Below are 14,711 nucleotides of genomic sequence, written 5' to 3'. Positions count from 1 at the left end.
TTTCAATGGAAGGGTCAAACATTGGAAACTCATAAAGAACTCTCACAAAACAAATTCAGTTGGAACACGTACTCAGAAGAACACTCGGAAACTTAAGCGAAGCTTATTCATCTGGATTGTTCAAAAATGTGGATCAAAAGCTCGTTTTCTCGCATTTAGCATTCAATCGCTTCAAAAATCTCAAAGAAAACTTACTTGGTGTCTCTGCGTCGCAAAATTCAAGCATTCAAGTTTCACTCGTTCACCCATTCGTTCATCCAAATTACGACCAGTCGCCTTGGCAATGTGATTATTGTCAGAATATAGCGAGTGTTAATGAACACTACGATGCACTTTAACGAGGTAAACAGTTTTCCCATTGGAAAGAATTAAATTTTAAAACAATTTTGGATTGTTGTGGTACTTTTCCTTTATGAATGTTATCAGTCGTTTCATTTAAAAAGCACAAAATGCGACTGTATATCGACGCAAAAAATATTAATTCAAAACTTCGCGCTATTCGTGAACGTACTTACGACAATTCTACGACGTAAAATTCGTTAGTATGCGTGTCTTGTGTGATCGTATGGCTCGAATGTCAGTTAAAAACCGTGCAGGTCAAATCGAAAAAATAAGAAGAACAAAATTGTATTTTCGATCTCTCCATGTTTTCATATATTTTCTGCTTTGGATCCAAACGTTTTTACAATTTTGTGTGGAATTGATTCTGCGATTATCAACCTGACAAGTGGATATTTGTGGTAGGACATTGTGCTATTCGCTTGTTGTCAGGGATTACGAATATAACTTCCAGACATGTTCCTTTACGCCGACTTCGGCTCAGGTTATGTTGGGAGACGGGAACAGAAATTGCGCCAAATTTCTGTTTATTTATTTGAAGACTTGAAACGTTGATCAACATTTTAAAATAATTGCATTAGACATGAATGGTTCGGACACTATGCGAATATTTCAATGAGTTGTCAGTGATTCATTGAAAATTTATTGCGGACTCGATAGATCCTTGGGAACGATTTTGTTAACGGTCAAACCCCCTAGGGACAATGTCAACCAACTGAAAAATGTAGAATTGTTACGCGGTCTCACTAACTGACTAACTTCTCGCTGCTGCTTCCACTATTTCTGCTACAGAATGGACTAGTTTCAGTAATTGGTTCGACAATCGATTGAAAATTATCCAATTAAATGTCTCCACCGGTTGATTAGTCCCGCTACCACATCAGCAATTAATTTTCCTTTTTTTATGGATTTATAGAAGGTTTGTCTACTGACGGTATCGGAAATGGCACAACTCAACCAGCTCTACGATTATGTTGCAAATGCTCTGGAAGTGGTGGAAATGAAACTGAGTAAGTGTTAGTCGCATATCTCGCCTCACCATCGCTAAAGTTCGATCTTATTTCGAAATTCTGCAGTTCGTGACCGTAACGACATTGAAGACGATTCCATTAATTTTTCACCCGAATTCGCCCATCAAGTCTTCGGTGAAAATGAGAGCATTTTCGGGTACAGAGATCTGAAAGTGAGACTCTACTACACTGCTGGCGCATTGAATATGTACCTGGGCTGCAAATACAGCAGCCGTGTTGACGAACGTGACGGTTTGAAAGCGGACGATGTAACCAGCAAAATTTCTCAATTGCTGACGAGCGGTTGTTATTTCACCTCCATCGACGAGTTCTGTTCGAAACTGGGCAAGGACGAATCGTTTGTTCCTTTCGGTGAAATGGTCGATGCTCTAACTGTAACTGAGGGCGGAAAGGAAAGACACTTTGAGTTTTACTCTTGTGATGCCAATACGCCGGGTTTCGTTGCGTTTCACACTCGGATGCAGACTTTTGTTATGTGGTTCGTGGATGCAGCGTCGTACATTGACTTGGATGACCCGCAATGGATGTTTTATGTTTGGTGAGTTGACGAATTGGTCGTTGGTCCAACGAATCGATTTTTTAGAATTTTTTTTTCGATTTTCTTGGCAGCTACGAGAAGTACACCAACAGCGAAGGCAAAACTTTGTATGCCACAGTCGGTTACACGACAATTTACGTATATTACGCTTATCCGGAACACATACGACCCAGAATCAGTCAGATGTTGGTGTTGCCGCCATTTCAGAAATTGGGAATCGGTTCGAAATTTATCCAAGTAAGTTCCAACTGGCTGAATGGACAACCGAATCGTAAAAATTATTTCCCTTGTTCCCCCGTCACAGGTTATCTACAATCGATTCAAATTTGATGACAAGGTCATTGACATCACCGTTGAGGACCCGTCCGATGAATTCCGACGCATTCGTAATGTGATCGATGTCAGAAACTGCCAAGAATTGGCCAGTTTCTCTCCGGATAAAATCAAAAACGGATTCACCAGTGAGATGGTCAAAGAGGCCACTAAAAGCTTTAAAGTAACAACCGAATGACTACTTGCTGTCGCCTGGGTTGACTAATTTGATTTCTTTTCCAATCCCAGATAAATCCCAGGCAGTGCCGCATTATTTATGAAATTCTGCGACTGCGTTGCACCAATGTGAATGATGAGAAGGAGTACAAAGCTTATCGATTGGAGGTGAAGAAGCGATTGAACGTAAACCATCACAAGCAAGTGAACGATTTTCAGAAACTGGAGAAAGCTGGACAAGATATCAGCATCCTTTCGGCCGGCATCCCAACACCGGAAGAACGAATCGAACAATTGAAGCTGGAATATAAGGTGGGATAGTTGACCGAAATTGATGCGTTTTCGATCGGATGTAATGTTTTGTGTCTGTGTCATTTCAGGAACTCGAAGAAGAATACCAACGCATCATCGACAAAATTAATTGACTTTCTGGGATCGTGACGTCGTTTTCAGTGTTAAACTTTAATCTCTTCACGTGAACTGTAGTCGTACTCATTCGTTGGTCAGCATTAAACTTGTTTTTATAAGAAAAATGTGCTTGTGTGCCAGTAACTCTATCCAGATCGATCCACGGAGAGAGAGACATAAGAATTTGACTTCCGAATAACACCCGAAGTATCCAGAATAGTTGGAAGGACAGCCAGTGTCAGAGAATAACGGTTGCTGGGTCTTGACCTTTTACACAATAACCAATAACGACAGTCCGGTGGAGAGGTTGTATTCAGATCATCGGCAATGCCAAAGTGCAACTAACGAAACTTTAAGAATTTGAATTCTCGATAGTAGGATGTGCTAGCTGGTAAATTCAGCTGCAGCAAAGCAATGTTAAGACCCAAATTTAACGGGTCGTGAAGAAGGTTGTGACAATTCGTTATTCAATTTACAATCGTAAGAACTAGTATTCAATTGCACCGACCTCAGGTTCAACTTGAAATACCTAGAGGTGAGTATTCAAAGAAGTTAAAGAAATTTTTCGTTAGATTGTTGAGAAACGATTCATTGTGATGTACGCACGATTCGAAAATTTCCTCCTTTATGTCTCTTAAGCATGTACAGTGAACATCAGTCAAATTTAAACATGAACTTTATTCAGCTGTTTTGCATCTGACCCACTCATACAAACAAAACTGCTCACACATCCGTAATAAGGACTCATTATACGGTTTTGTCACTCACGCGCGTGTGTGCAACTTTTTCACCGTTATGTCCTAGCACTTTTGTGATAGTGCGCAATAAACAAATTTATGTCTAAATTTCAGTGACGTTCCCTGTAATTGTGTATGCTGAAGGTAATGAAGTAAAATCGATAGGCAACAATTTTAACTTTCTATGTGTGCACGGATGATGGTATAGTCCGTTTTGGATAGGTCTCGGTGCCCTGAGTACGAACCACACATCCGTTGGTCACAATGGCGTCTGTGATTCCGATTCGAACCTCACAACGTACATGTCAATTTTCGGCCTACACATTTTTAACATCGATTTTTAATCGTGAAGTCATGATGGAACATTTTGTGCGGTTCACAGTTAAAAATCGATTTTAAGAATGTGTAGACCAAAAGCTGACTTTTAAGTGACAAGGTTCAAACAGTATTTGGGACAGGACAGTTGTTGGTGCAGCAGATATCTTCGGTGTGCTGAGTTCAACCACTCCATACGTCCTCACTACCTATCATTGCTACAATGTCAAAGAAAGTCAAAAATTAGTCTACCTTCGATGTGGTACCAACGATAGGTAGTGGAGACCTATGAAGTGGTTATTTGAACTCAGGACACCGCAGATTTCTTCTGCACTAAAAACTATCCTGTTCACATTACTTTTTTTGGAAGCGGAGCTATGGAACCACAGACACCAATAGGACCAACGGCTGCATAAAGCGCGTGAATATATTCTGATGAAGTTAGTGATAGTTAAAAGTCACATAGGCATGTAGGACATCACTTCGTAGTGAACTGTACAAGTTTAAACAAATGAAAATCGAAATTAAATTGCTTGAAATAAATTTTATTCAATCCACCTTGTGAAAAGCCACAAAATGGTTTTGTTTCAATAATTTTTTTTTCGGTTTTTTTTAAAGTAATTTTGTATCCATCAATGACAAAGAATTTTGGTTTTCTCAATCTCACACACGCTTAACACAATAAATTTTTAGATTGGCTGTTCTTCTTTTTTGTTCACTTTTGTTGACTCTCTACCACACAAGAATCATCTGGAATCATTGATGTCGTCGTAACCGCTCCAGATACAGATCGTACAGCAATTTGTTTTTGGTGTAATAGAAGGGATTTTGCTCTTGACTCAGCTCCGGCTCGTACGGATCATAGCTTGCCATATGATTTTCATTTGAACTGACATTTGTACACGAACTTCCGTTACTGCTGCTAGCATTATTACATTCACTCAAATACTGACGATACTGTCTTTCCTGCTCATCGATCGGATGGGACAAATTGGAAAAATCACTAAATTGATTCGATTCACCGCTTGGCATTTGACCAAACGATCCGAATTGATTTTGAAACTGTAACGATTGGTGCTGCTGGAGCGATTGATGATGATGTTGTTGTTGCTGCTGTTGCTGCTGCTGCTGCTGCTGATGATGATGATTAACATTCATATTGTAATCAGCAATATCATTTTCGCTCTGCATTGGCGACGATGACTGATTTATGTGAAGATTTGTTATTCTCTTCGACAATGGCATGAAGTCGCTTCCATCTTCTTCCCTCGATCGTTTCCTGGAAATTGTTTTGTTAAATTTTTTTATGAAACTGATTTAGAGCACTGAAATCGCTAAATATTGGCAAACACAAACCTGCTGTCAGTTATGGCAGTCATTATTTAGCAGCTTTTGGTAAGCCTTCTTAATCAGTTTTTTATTATTAAAAATTACTATTAGAATAACTTGAAATGACAAAGAACATGAACACTGAACAACAATAATTCCAGCTGTCTAATGACACTGACAATGACATTTGTAAGAGAGAGTGTGTTCATCTTTTGATTTGCCGTAGTTTACTGGGGATGGGTGGCATGAATTAGTTATTTGTGTATCTGTTTTGGACGATTGTTTTTAGGCAATTTCGCTTGTTGTAGTCCGAACGAAGTGAGGGCTACATGCGAACGTGCCTAAAATCAATCGTCCAAAACAGATACTCAAAAAATTTTTCATGTAAGGGGTCGAAAACCCGAGAAAAATCTCGAAACTCCCTCATTTTCGGCCCCGACACATGAAAAATGGTTTTTCATGATTGATTTTAGGCACGTTCGAATGTAGCCCTCACTTCGTTCGGACTACAACAAGCGAAATTGCCTAAAAACAATCGTTCAAAACAGATACACAAATAACTATTTTATGCCAAATACTGCGAAAGTTTGTATTTTTGGTCCTCAAATGGTGACCGAAAGTAAAAAAATTCAGGCCTTGGGCCGAAAGTAAATGTCACTGTCATCATTTTACTTTCGCCCCGTGGGCTTGCGTATTTGCGGGCCGAAAGTAAATGTCACTGTCATCATTTTACTTTAGGTCCTCATATGTCTCGAAAACACATGTTCACTTGATTGAAAGTACGCATTGAGTGTAGTGTTGTGTTGACGATAGCCAAATGTTTTGTGAGCAAGTGAATGTATGTTTACAGTAATTTCATTTGTTAAATTGTTTTTATTTTTATATAAAAATATTTTCGCTATCTCACAACAGATGGCCCGACTTTCTATTCCATTTTTTGCTTTCAACGAAGGGATGAGATGGCGTTTGTATCGAACTTTCGTGCCACCTCCTCACTATATTTACCTTGGTTTCTTCCAAGTCAAGGTTCTGAAAGAACAGGTTATAAAACACTTAGGCGGATGACACCAACTTTGTCAAACGAACTCATTACAAATTGTGTTAAAATTCAACTTGAACAAAATAATTTAAATTTATTTTTCATGTGTCGGGGCCGAAAATGAGGGAGTTTCGAGATTTTTCTCGGGTTTTCGACCCCTTACATGAAAAATTTTTTGAGTATCTGTTTTGGACGATTGATTTTAGGCACTTTCGCATGTAGCCCTCACTTCGTTCGGGCCACAACTCGCGAAATTGCCTAAAAACAATCGTCCAAAACAGATACACAAATAACTATTATTTTTGTTAAGTTGAGTCTTATAAATTTTCATAAACATAGACGGCGCCACAGAGAAATATCGGTCAGAGGTGTCTTAACTTGTTCTTTCTGTTTCAAGTAACGGTTAAGCCTAACAAACAAACTAACCGAATACGAACCGATGTCATCCAAAGAACCATACAGTTTGTTCATTTCATTTTTACACAGTTTCTAAAGATTGTCGATATGTCAGAGTTTTTAATGTACCCAGTCAATTAAGTTCTTCCCAAAATGCGCAATATTTGAATTCTCGATAGAAATTTTAAATTTTGCGCCAAAAATTCATAATTTGGGAAGAACTTAATTGACTGGGTACATTTAAAACTCTGACATATCTAAAACTGTGTAAAATGACATGAACAAACTGTAACCACAACTTATTTTTCTTTGTTATTTTGACGATTGCATTGTTAATTATGTTGAAGTTATATCTCTATGGTTTGACATTTCATTTCACCTTGGAAGAAAAACCTATAGTGGTTATAATTTACCAAGGCTGTAAACTTTGGGGAGGTCACGCAGACCGCCATTTTATTAGATACGCGGGAACACACCACGTCTGATGATTTTACATACAAAAAAAATTCGCCACATCATCACGGCGATGACAATCATCACAGTAGGTGAATTTTTGTAGGAAATCCGCCATGTTATCATCAAGTGTGGTGTGTCATCCGCGTACCTGTATCTGCGTGACCTCCCCAAAGTTTACAGCCTTGACAATTTACCAGTGTTTGTCAAGGCTGTAAACTTTGGGGAGGTCGAATGTCAAACTTTGTATGGACCTCTCATGAGAGGTGAGTTTGTTTATATGAAATCGCTATGTCCTCCGGTTTGTATGAACAGACCATACCTGGTTTATACTTTCATTGCGCAAGAACACACCACAATACAAACAAATTCACCAAAATTGAATTTGTATGGCGTGGTGAATTTTTTGTATGAATCTGCATGACTTAAAAGTTTACAACCTTGGTGTTTTTATAGTTTAGTCAGTTTAGTTTATATATGTGTTTGTGACACATTACGAAGTCGGTGGCATCATGAAATATCCACTGAACGTTTTAATTTCGGTGCCTCCGTCATCGTCGGTTGTCTTAACCATCTTAACCTGTTCGTTTAGAAAATAAGATAAAAATTACAACACTCTCGGGGTTTATTAATTGGGTTCATTTGGGTCACTACACCCGAAAAATTTGTCATTGCTTCATTAAGTTATAAGGCTTACGACAGGTCAGGTCAGGTTGACCTGATAAGAAAATTGACTTAGACATGACCTGACCTGATTTTTCAGGTCATGATCTGATAAAACCTGACACTACCTGATGACCTGAAATTGAATTTCGGAAAAAAATTAAACTACTTTGAATAAAGGTGTACAACATTTTTTCGCATATAATATGACTTTTCAAGAGCCCAGTAATGAATATTTCACACAATCTGTAATGAGGATGTTTAACAAAACATGTCTAAATTGTCAAGATTTGGGTTTCACCGCTTTCGTGATCAACTCAGAACTGTCTTAGTAATGAAAGTAAACTCTATAGGTATGGTCTAAGGTCAAAATTCGTATGGAGCAGAGAAAATTGCGATTTTATATAAACAAACTCACCTTTCAATGAAAATCTGTGGCAATCTGTAATGAGTGTGTTCAACAAAGTGGGTCTAAATTGTAAAAATCTGTGTGACTTCATGTTCAACTCAGAAGTGTTTTAACCTGTACTTTCAGAACCTTGATCATCACAAGTGGTGAATTTTTTGTATGAAAATCCAAGGCTGTATACTTTGGGGAGGTCACGCAGATCGCCATTTTATTAGATACGCGAGAACACACCTTTTCCATACAAACAAATTCACCAAAATTGAATTTGTATGGCGTGGTGAATTTTTTGTATGAAACATGGTGTGTAACACGCGTATCTGCATCTGCGTGACCTCCCCAAAGTATACAGCCTTGTGAAAATCGACATTTTACTTTGCTCGAATGCGCGCGCTTTTTTTTGTTCAAAATTAAAGTGAACAGACTTGACAATGTCAAATGTCATCTGGCATTTGTTTTTGTCAGCACCTTCAGCACGTGTGCGTGCAACGATATTGACTGACAGTTGTCTAACCAAAAAAAAATTTGATTTTCATCAATCCTCGTAGATTTGTTGTTAAGAACGAAAATGGGAAAATTCCGATCAAAATTGAAGCGACACAGTAAAGGCAAACTGTGGGGACACGGCCAATCAGCCACTTCAAATCCGGAGAAAAGGAAACATCGAAACAAAGCGCAGTCTCGATTTTTTCAATCGAATTTGAGTCTGGGTAAAAACATACCACAAAAAATTCGTCTTTCGAGTTGATATCGATCGAGACTTTTTCCTTCATTCCAGCACCGAGTACTGAAAACAAAACCGGATCGTTGACTCTCGATGCTGTACACAAACACGATGCTCGTCTCTCCTATGCGGTTGGCAATGAAGAACCGACCGTCAATGATATAGCCAGCAGTCTGAAATCGTTCAAATTTGATGGTGAGGATGAGGGAATGACCGAGTTGGGTACGTTCAAAACGTACAAGACATTCGCGTCGAATTACAGTGCCTGCACGAATATGACTTTTAGCAAGTGAGTGAACTGATTCAACTGATAATTCGATCTTGTGCTAACGACAATTTTTTAAGACTTCTAGTCGGCTTCCGGTCGGATTCATCTCAACACAAAGAGATGTTGGCTATACTAGCTGCGCTAACTGAAGTAATAAAAGAACGTGGAGGTGGTCAGACCTCCACCGAGTATTTTCTCGCATTGGTAATGTCGTATGGATGTTCGGATCGCACGAGCACAATGTTATAATTATGATCGATCACATTACAGATGGAGACGCTAGACGCTGCCAAGGAAGATAACGAATTAATCGCTTCAGTGTCACTTCTTGCCATGGGAATCAAAACTGTTCCGGAAGCAGTGTTACGGCGGAAATTCGGAGACACAGCCAGCCTTCTGATGGATTTGATGAAACGTTTTGCGGACACCGACAACCAGAACGTTTTAAGAAGCGTAAGCTTTGCTTGGCATACCTCGCGTGCCCGGATGTAATTTTTCTTTTCGTAGATAATCAGCTGTATGGCAGCGATACTACGGGCTCAAGAATATTCCCTGTGGACATTATCGTCGACGTTGGAGTATTTCGATGCCATCATGGCATTTGTGGTGCACCCGAAACCTAAAATACGAAAATCGGCTCAACATGCCATCGCTTCGATCATTCATGGCAGTAGTTTCATGCAGTCAACATTGCCCACAGATGACGATGAGGACGTCGAGGACGTACCGAAAAAATTCACCTTCCACCCTGCTAGCAATCGCATTGCTACCTTCTCCATACAACAGTTCAAACCAGAAAACGTTGTGAATGGACAAACGATCGTTCTGCACACGTTGGGATTGCTCCGCGAAACATTGAGTGGCTTCAAAGTGGATGACATAAAATTGGTCTGCGAAAATTTACTGTCAATCATGACGGCCACGAATGTCCTGATTCGAACCAACTGCATGCAAACGCTGTACGCCTTATTCAAATCGTCGTCCAAGAATCTGTCGGCCAATCTTATCGGTAAATTGATAACGGTCCTGTACGAATACCGACCGGATCGCTTAGATCCGCGTCAAATCTTAGCCTGGTTAACCGTTGTGAAAGAGGCCCATGTGTGCTTGTCATCACATGATGTGCCCATGTGTGTCAACGCGTTGCCCAAATTGATGGACATTTGTGCAACCGATTTGTGGATGAACGCTCGAAACGAAATCGTGACGGGCACTTCGAACGCCATCAAGGAATTGTTTATGGAATGCATCAAGCCGGCTTGTTTCACCCAGCAACTGGCCGAATCGAATCGTATTCCGATCACGAAATGCATCCAATCAGTTACGAAAGCGCTGAGTGCTCCATTCGGGCACGTTGCAACTCAAGTCGTGCAAACGTTTGCTATTGTCTTCGAATCGGTTGGAAAGTTTTTTGCCAACGAACTGATTGAACCGTTAACGGTAATTGGTGGTCGGTATGACGCTGACAGTGCGTTCCGACTTCACATCGAGCATGCGATACTGTCGGCCATTCCTACAATGGGTCCGGAAAATGTTTTACGAGCGATTCCCTTGGTCAATTCGGACGACGGTGAAGTGCTGTTGGGTGAGTCCTTTACGTTACAATTCGCTCTCCAGTTTGGCTTATTGATCTTTCCACTCCATTAGATCGATCCTGGCTATTACCTTTGCTGCGTGAAGGTATCACGGAGTCGACGTTCGAGTTCTTCGATTCGCACATCCTCAAGTGGGCAGCAAAATGCAATCAGAACTGGAAGAAATACCAAACGACCGAAGAAAAGCGACTGGCTCATGTCAACGAACTGTTGTGCAGTCAACTGTGGGGCCTGTTTCCGGGCTTCTGCCGTAAGCCACTCGACATGTACAATTTTAAATTGGTTGCACGGAATTTGGGAAATGTGTTGAACAGCAGTGTCAATTTGAGAGCACCAATTCTCGACGGTTTGAAGGAACTGATGACCAATGTGGATGATGACGGAAAGACGGTGTTGGGAAGATTTGCTAAGAACTTTCTGCCCATTTTGTTCAACATTTATTCGACCAAACCGAATGGGACGTATGAGAGTGACCTGCGAACGAAGACCATGGAAGTGATTGAGGAATATTTGAAGATCACACCGCACGATAAATTGGCAGAGTTATACGAAGTGGCTAAAGCTACGCACAAATCGCATGAAGCTGGCTCGTTCGCTTCCGAGGCAATATTTGATATCGTTGAGAAACTGGCGGTTTATCAGTCGTCCGATCAACTCAAAGAATTGTTCGACGATTTCATTTCGGTGGTGCTGAAACGGAAAACGAAAAAGTCAACGGTCGCCAAATCGTTGGAGAAATTGAAGAAGCAACAGCGCAAAGCCTATCAATTGATGTTGAACATTTTAACAACGACCACAGAAGGGGCCACAGATTTCGTCGAGGCCAACATTGATCAAATTAAGGAATTGGTTCTGCAGTCATTGAAAACTACTTGCAACACAACACAAGCTGCCCGATTAAAGTAAGTTTTTCCGGAGTAAAACAAAGGAAAAAACTAAAATTGTCCGACGTTTCAGTTGCATCAAGTTCCTAATAGACAAACAGGAGAATGTTTCATCGGATGAAGATCTCATTGTGAAGACAATACCTGAAGTCATTGTAGCATACAACCATGGATCGAGCAAAAAGGATAACACGGCGCTGAATCTGATCATTCGTATTGGTGAAATTTATCAGGTATGACACGACACCCCATGATACAACATGGCACTGAGGGTCAGTGTATCATGCTTCCGAAATTCTAAACATTTTCCCCTTCCAGAATGACGACAAACTGAACGATTTCATCGACGTTGTTTGCGCAGGATTTGGTGGAGACAGTGTTCTCATCAGTAACACAATTCTTACACTCAAAGCAATCGTTGCACATTTCACCGGCAGCCTGACCGTCAGCACACTGCAATTCCTCCTGGACCAAATTCTAGCCTTTTTAGTCGGAAAGAATCGCAGCGAAGTCGAATCGGCTGTGGTGTTTTTGATCACATTCATGAAGGTGTTACCATCACCGTTGGTCGCCAATCATTTGACGTCGATTGTGAGTTTAATTTTTCATATGAAAATGCGAAAGTCAATTTGTACGATCTCTACCCTTGCTCACAGGTCAAGTCACTGTCGTCAATGGTACCGGATACGAAACGGTACTGTCGCGTTCACATCGGATACATTTTGAAGAAATTATGCAAGAAATTCACTCCCGAAGAGATTGTTAAACTTGTCCCGGGCAACGATGAGGTGACACACAAGAAATTGAAGAACATCAGGAAATTGATGAGTCGACAGAAGCGACAGAAAGTGGCGAACGATGACAAGAATGATAGTAGCGATGAGGACGATGTGATAAGTAGTCTGGAGAAGAAGAGCCAAACGTAAGTTTCTATTCCACACCGATGGTCCATGGAAGGGAAACGTAACCATCCAACGTTTATGTTTCCAGCATGCAGGATATTTTAGCTGATTCCGATTCCGACTTTGATGACGATATGGAAGGTGAGAAGGAGCCGGTGAAGAAATCGAAACAAAGAGAAACCTACATTCAAGAAGATCCTGACAGCATAGTCGATTTGGCGGACATCAATTCAATTGGAAAGATCACTTGTAAGTTAAGATGCGCCTCGCTTTCACGACAAACATAAATTCCAACATTTTGCGTTCATTCCACAGCAACAAAACCATCACCGGTCACAACCACAGAATCCAACGAAACCGACAAGAAAAAGAAAGAGAAGGACATCAATCGCGGCTTCAAAACGGCTGTCGATGGTCGGCTCATCATCGCCGCACCGGCACGAGGAGCACAAATGTCCGACTCGGATGATGACGGCGAAGGAGACGCGTCCAAGCAAAATGCATCGAATAAACGTTCGCTGGAAAGTGATAGCAGTGACGATGAAGATAATCGTGAAGCGATGCCTTCGCGCAAACGTAAAGCTAGTGATTTGAGAAGTGTTGCGTCGAGTGCGGCTAGCAGTCGATACGTTACCGGCGGAAAGGGTATTCACAGATCAATGGGAACGGCATCGGTTAAATCTGGTGCGACAGGAATGTCTCGAATGTCAATGGCAACCACAAAATCAGCGAGTACCGTTTATGGTGGTGAATTTAAGGCGAAGAAAGCGAAAGGTGATATGAAGAAGAAGGGAAAAATGGATCCGTATGCTTACATTCCGTTGACAAGGAATGTGCTAAACAAGCGGTAAGTCATCGAAGGTCTTTGTAACCGCTCTTCAGCTCTTCATTCTGTTGCATTCATGTTATAACTGACAACATCATTTACCTTACAGAAAACGGGCCAAGAGTTCTGGACAATTCAAGGGTATTGTTGCCGGTGCAAGGAAGGGTGCTGCAGCTGGTTCAAAGAATCGAATTCAAAAAGCTTATAAAAAACAAAAATAATTTCATGTTACAATCATCAATGGATTTATTAAAGGCGTTTTATTGCAATTAAACTCCGTCTGTCTTTACATGTTCCGTGGCGTAATTCTGCAAAATACATTGGACGTAACTGAACTGAAATGAATTTCTTTAACTGTAACTGTGTTCATGAGTTGCATCAGCTGTTTTTCCAGATGGGTCCACTGATACAATTACACCGCTGATACGGGTTTTCACAGTCATACACTAGTAGTCATACTGGCTACGGAAAGTCCCATCCAGAGTCGTAAAAACACCTCTTTTCTTCAACCTCCTCATATTATTTTGTTGTCTTGTGGCCAGAAAATGCGTCTCCCTCATACCGTATTGAGGGATTCTTTTGAAAAACAGAATCTTGAAATCGGACGCATTTTCCATTGGACTTTTTTATATCTGATGTGTTTTGCAAAAACCAATTTCTTTTGCATTTAAAAAATGTCTTTTAAACATGGTTATTGCATAACTCCATCGATATGTGTCTAGATTGGTATTGGTCCCTAGAACCTAAAACCACTTTCAAAAAAATTCTTCGAAGCTTGTGTGGCTGGTGGGAGGTGATCGAAAACTGAAAACTTGGACTTTTCTTACAGAAATTTTTCCAGGTAGACGAGCCGTACAGGGTAATTGCATGTACTTTCGGGGCAAATAGGGTCTTATTGGGCTTAAGATTCATCCACACTGAGATATGTACAGTTGAAGTTTTCAACCGAAAAAAAAAAATGAAAACTCACACTTTTCATACAGAAATTTCTCGAGGTACACGAAACGTACATTGTCGTGTGGGTTGTCATATGAAAGGTAATTGCATGTACTTTCAGAAGTAGAGCTTACGGAAGTTTGGTAGCATCTCCGATGCAATATAAGCACTTAAATATTTCAACTTTACATAATTCATCGTAGATGCTACCTTTTCGTTACATGTAGTAAAAAGACACATACTATGATCGCGTGTGCCAGATTACCCGATGCCTGTTTTTCAAAAGAATCCCTCTGTCTTGCCGGGAATTTTTTTGTTGTAGCGTATTGGATGCATTCCTCGTCTTCGGCTCGAAAAACATCCTTCCCACACGCCTCAACAAAAATGTCCCAGCAGGACAGTAATTTACTATTTCCGGTTCTGAGCCCGCATT

General features: G+C 40.5%; 3 protein-coding genes across 4 annotated transcripts; 2 read left to right on the top strand and 1 right to left on the bottom strand.

Moving 5' to 3' along the window:
- The first annotated feature begins 625 nt into the window (after positions 1-625).
- LOC119074785 (histone acetyltransferase type B catalytic subunit) lies at positions 626-2,924 on the top strand. Of its 2 annotated transcripts, none has more exons than XM_037181063.1 (7): positions 626-740; positions 1,259-1,349; positions 1,416-1,908; positions 1,980-2,145; positions 2,213-2,404; positions 2,470-2,709; positions 2,778-2,924. In XM_037181063.1, exons 2-7 carry the CDS (start codon positions 1,283-1,285, stop codon positions 2,820-2,822), a joined length of 1,203 nt encoding a protein of 400 aa, XP_037036958.1. In that variant the 5' UTR covers positions 626-740; positions 1,259-1,282; the 3' UTR covers positions 2,823-2,924. The 2 variants fall into 2 exon arrangements, with proteins under 2 accessions (XP_037036958.1, XP_037036959.1); XM_037181064.1 differs by having other exon boundaries at positions 633-740; positions 1,256-1,349.
- A 1,457-nt stretch (positions 2,925-4,381) lies between these two features.
- LOC119074788 (probable serine/threonine-protein kinase yakA) lies at positions 4,382-5,375 on the bottom strand. Its single transcript, XM_037181067.1, has 2 exons — positions 5,214-5,375; positions 4,382-5,136 (listed from the first exon to the last, which is right to left on the bottom strand). The coding sequence occupies exons 1-2, from the start codon at positions 5,234-5,236 to the stop codon at positions 4,614-4,616; spliced, it is 546 nt and encodes a 181-aa protein (XP_037036962.1). The 5' UTR covers positions 5,237-5,375; the 3' UTR covers positions 4,382-4,613.
- Positions 5,376-8,598: 3,223 nt separating this feature from the next.
- Positions 8,599-13,616, top strand: LOC119074781 (RRP12-like protein). Its single transcript, XM_037181055.1, has 12 exons — positions 8,599-8,853; positions 8,922-9,156; positions 9,213-9,339; positions 9,406-9,588; positions 9,643-10,720; positions 10,783-11,632; positions 11,688-11,847; positions 11,933-12,205; positions 12,271-12,536; positions 12,605-12,765; positions 12,832-13,363; positions 13,452-13,616. Exons 1-12 carry the CDS (start codon positions 8,712-8,714, stop codon positions 13,561-13,563), a joined length of 4,119 nt encoding a protein of 1,372 aa, XP_037036950.1. The 5' UTR covers positions 8,599-8,711; the 3' UTR covers positions 13,564-13,616.
- Positions 13,617-14,711: the final 1,095 nt, after the last annotated feature.

This window comes from Bradysia coprophila, unplaced genomic scaffold, assembly GCF_014529535.1.
Source record: "Bradysia coprophila strain Holo2 unplaced genomic scaffold, BU_Bcop_v1 contig_151, whole genome shotgun sequence".
Classification (NCBI taxonomy): domain Eukaryota; kingdom Metazoa; phylum Arthropoda; class Insecta; order Diptera; family Sciaridae; genus Bradysia; species Bradysia coprophila.
The sequence above is the reverse complement of the archived record's forward strand: the minus strand, read 5'-3'. Positions and strand labels throughout refer to the sequence as shown.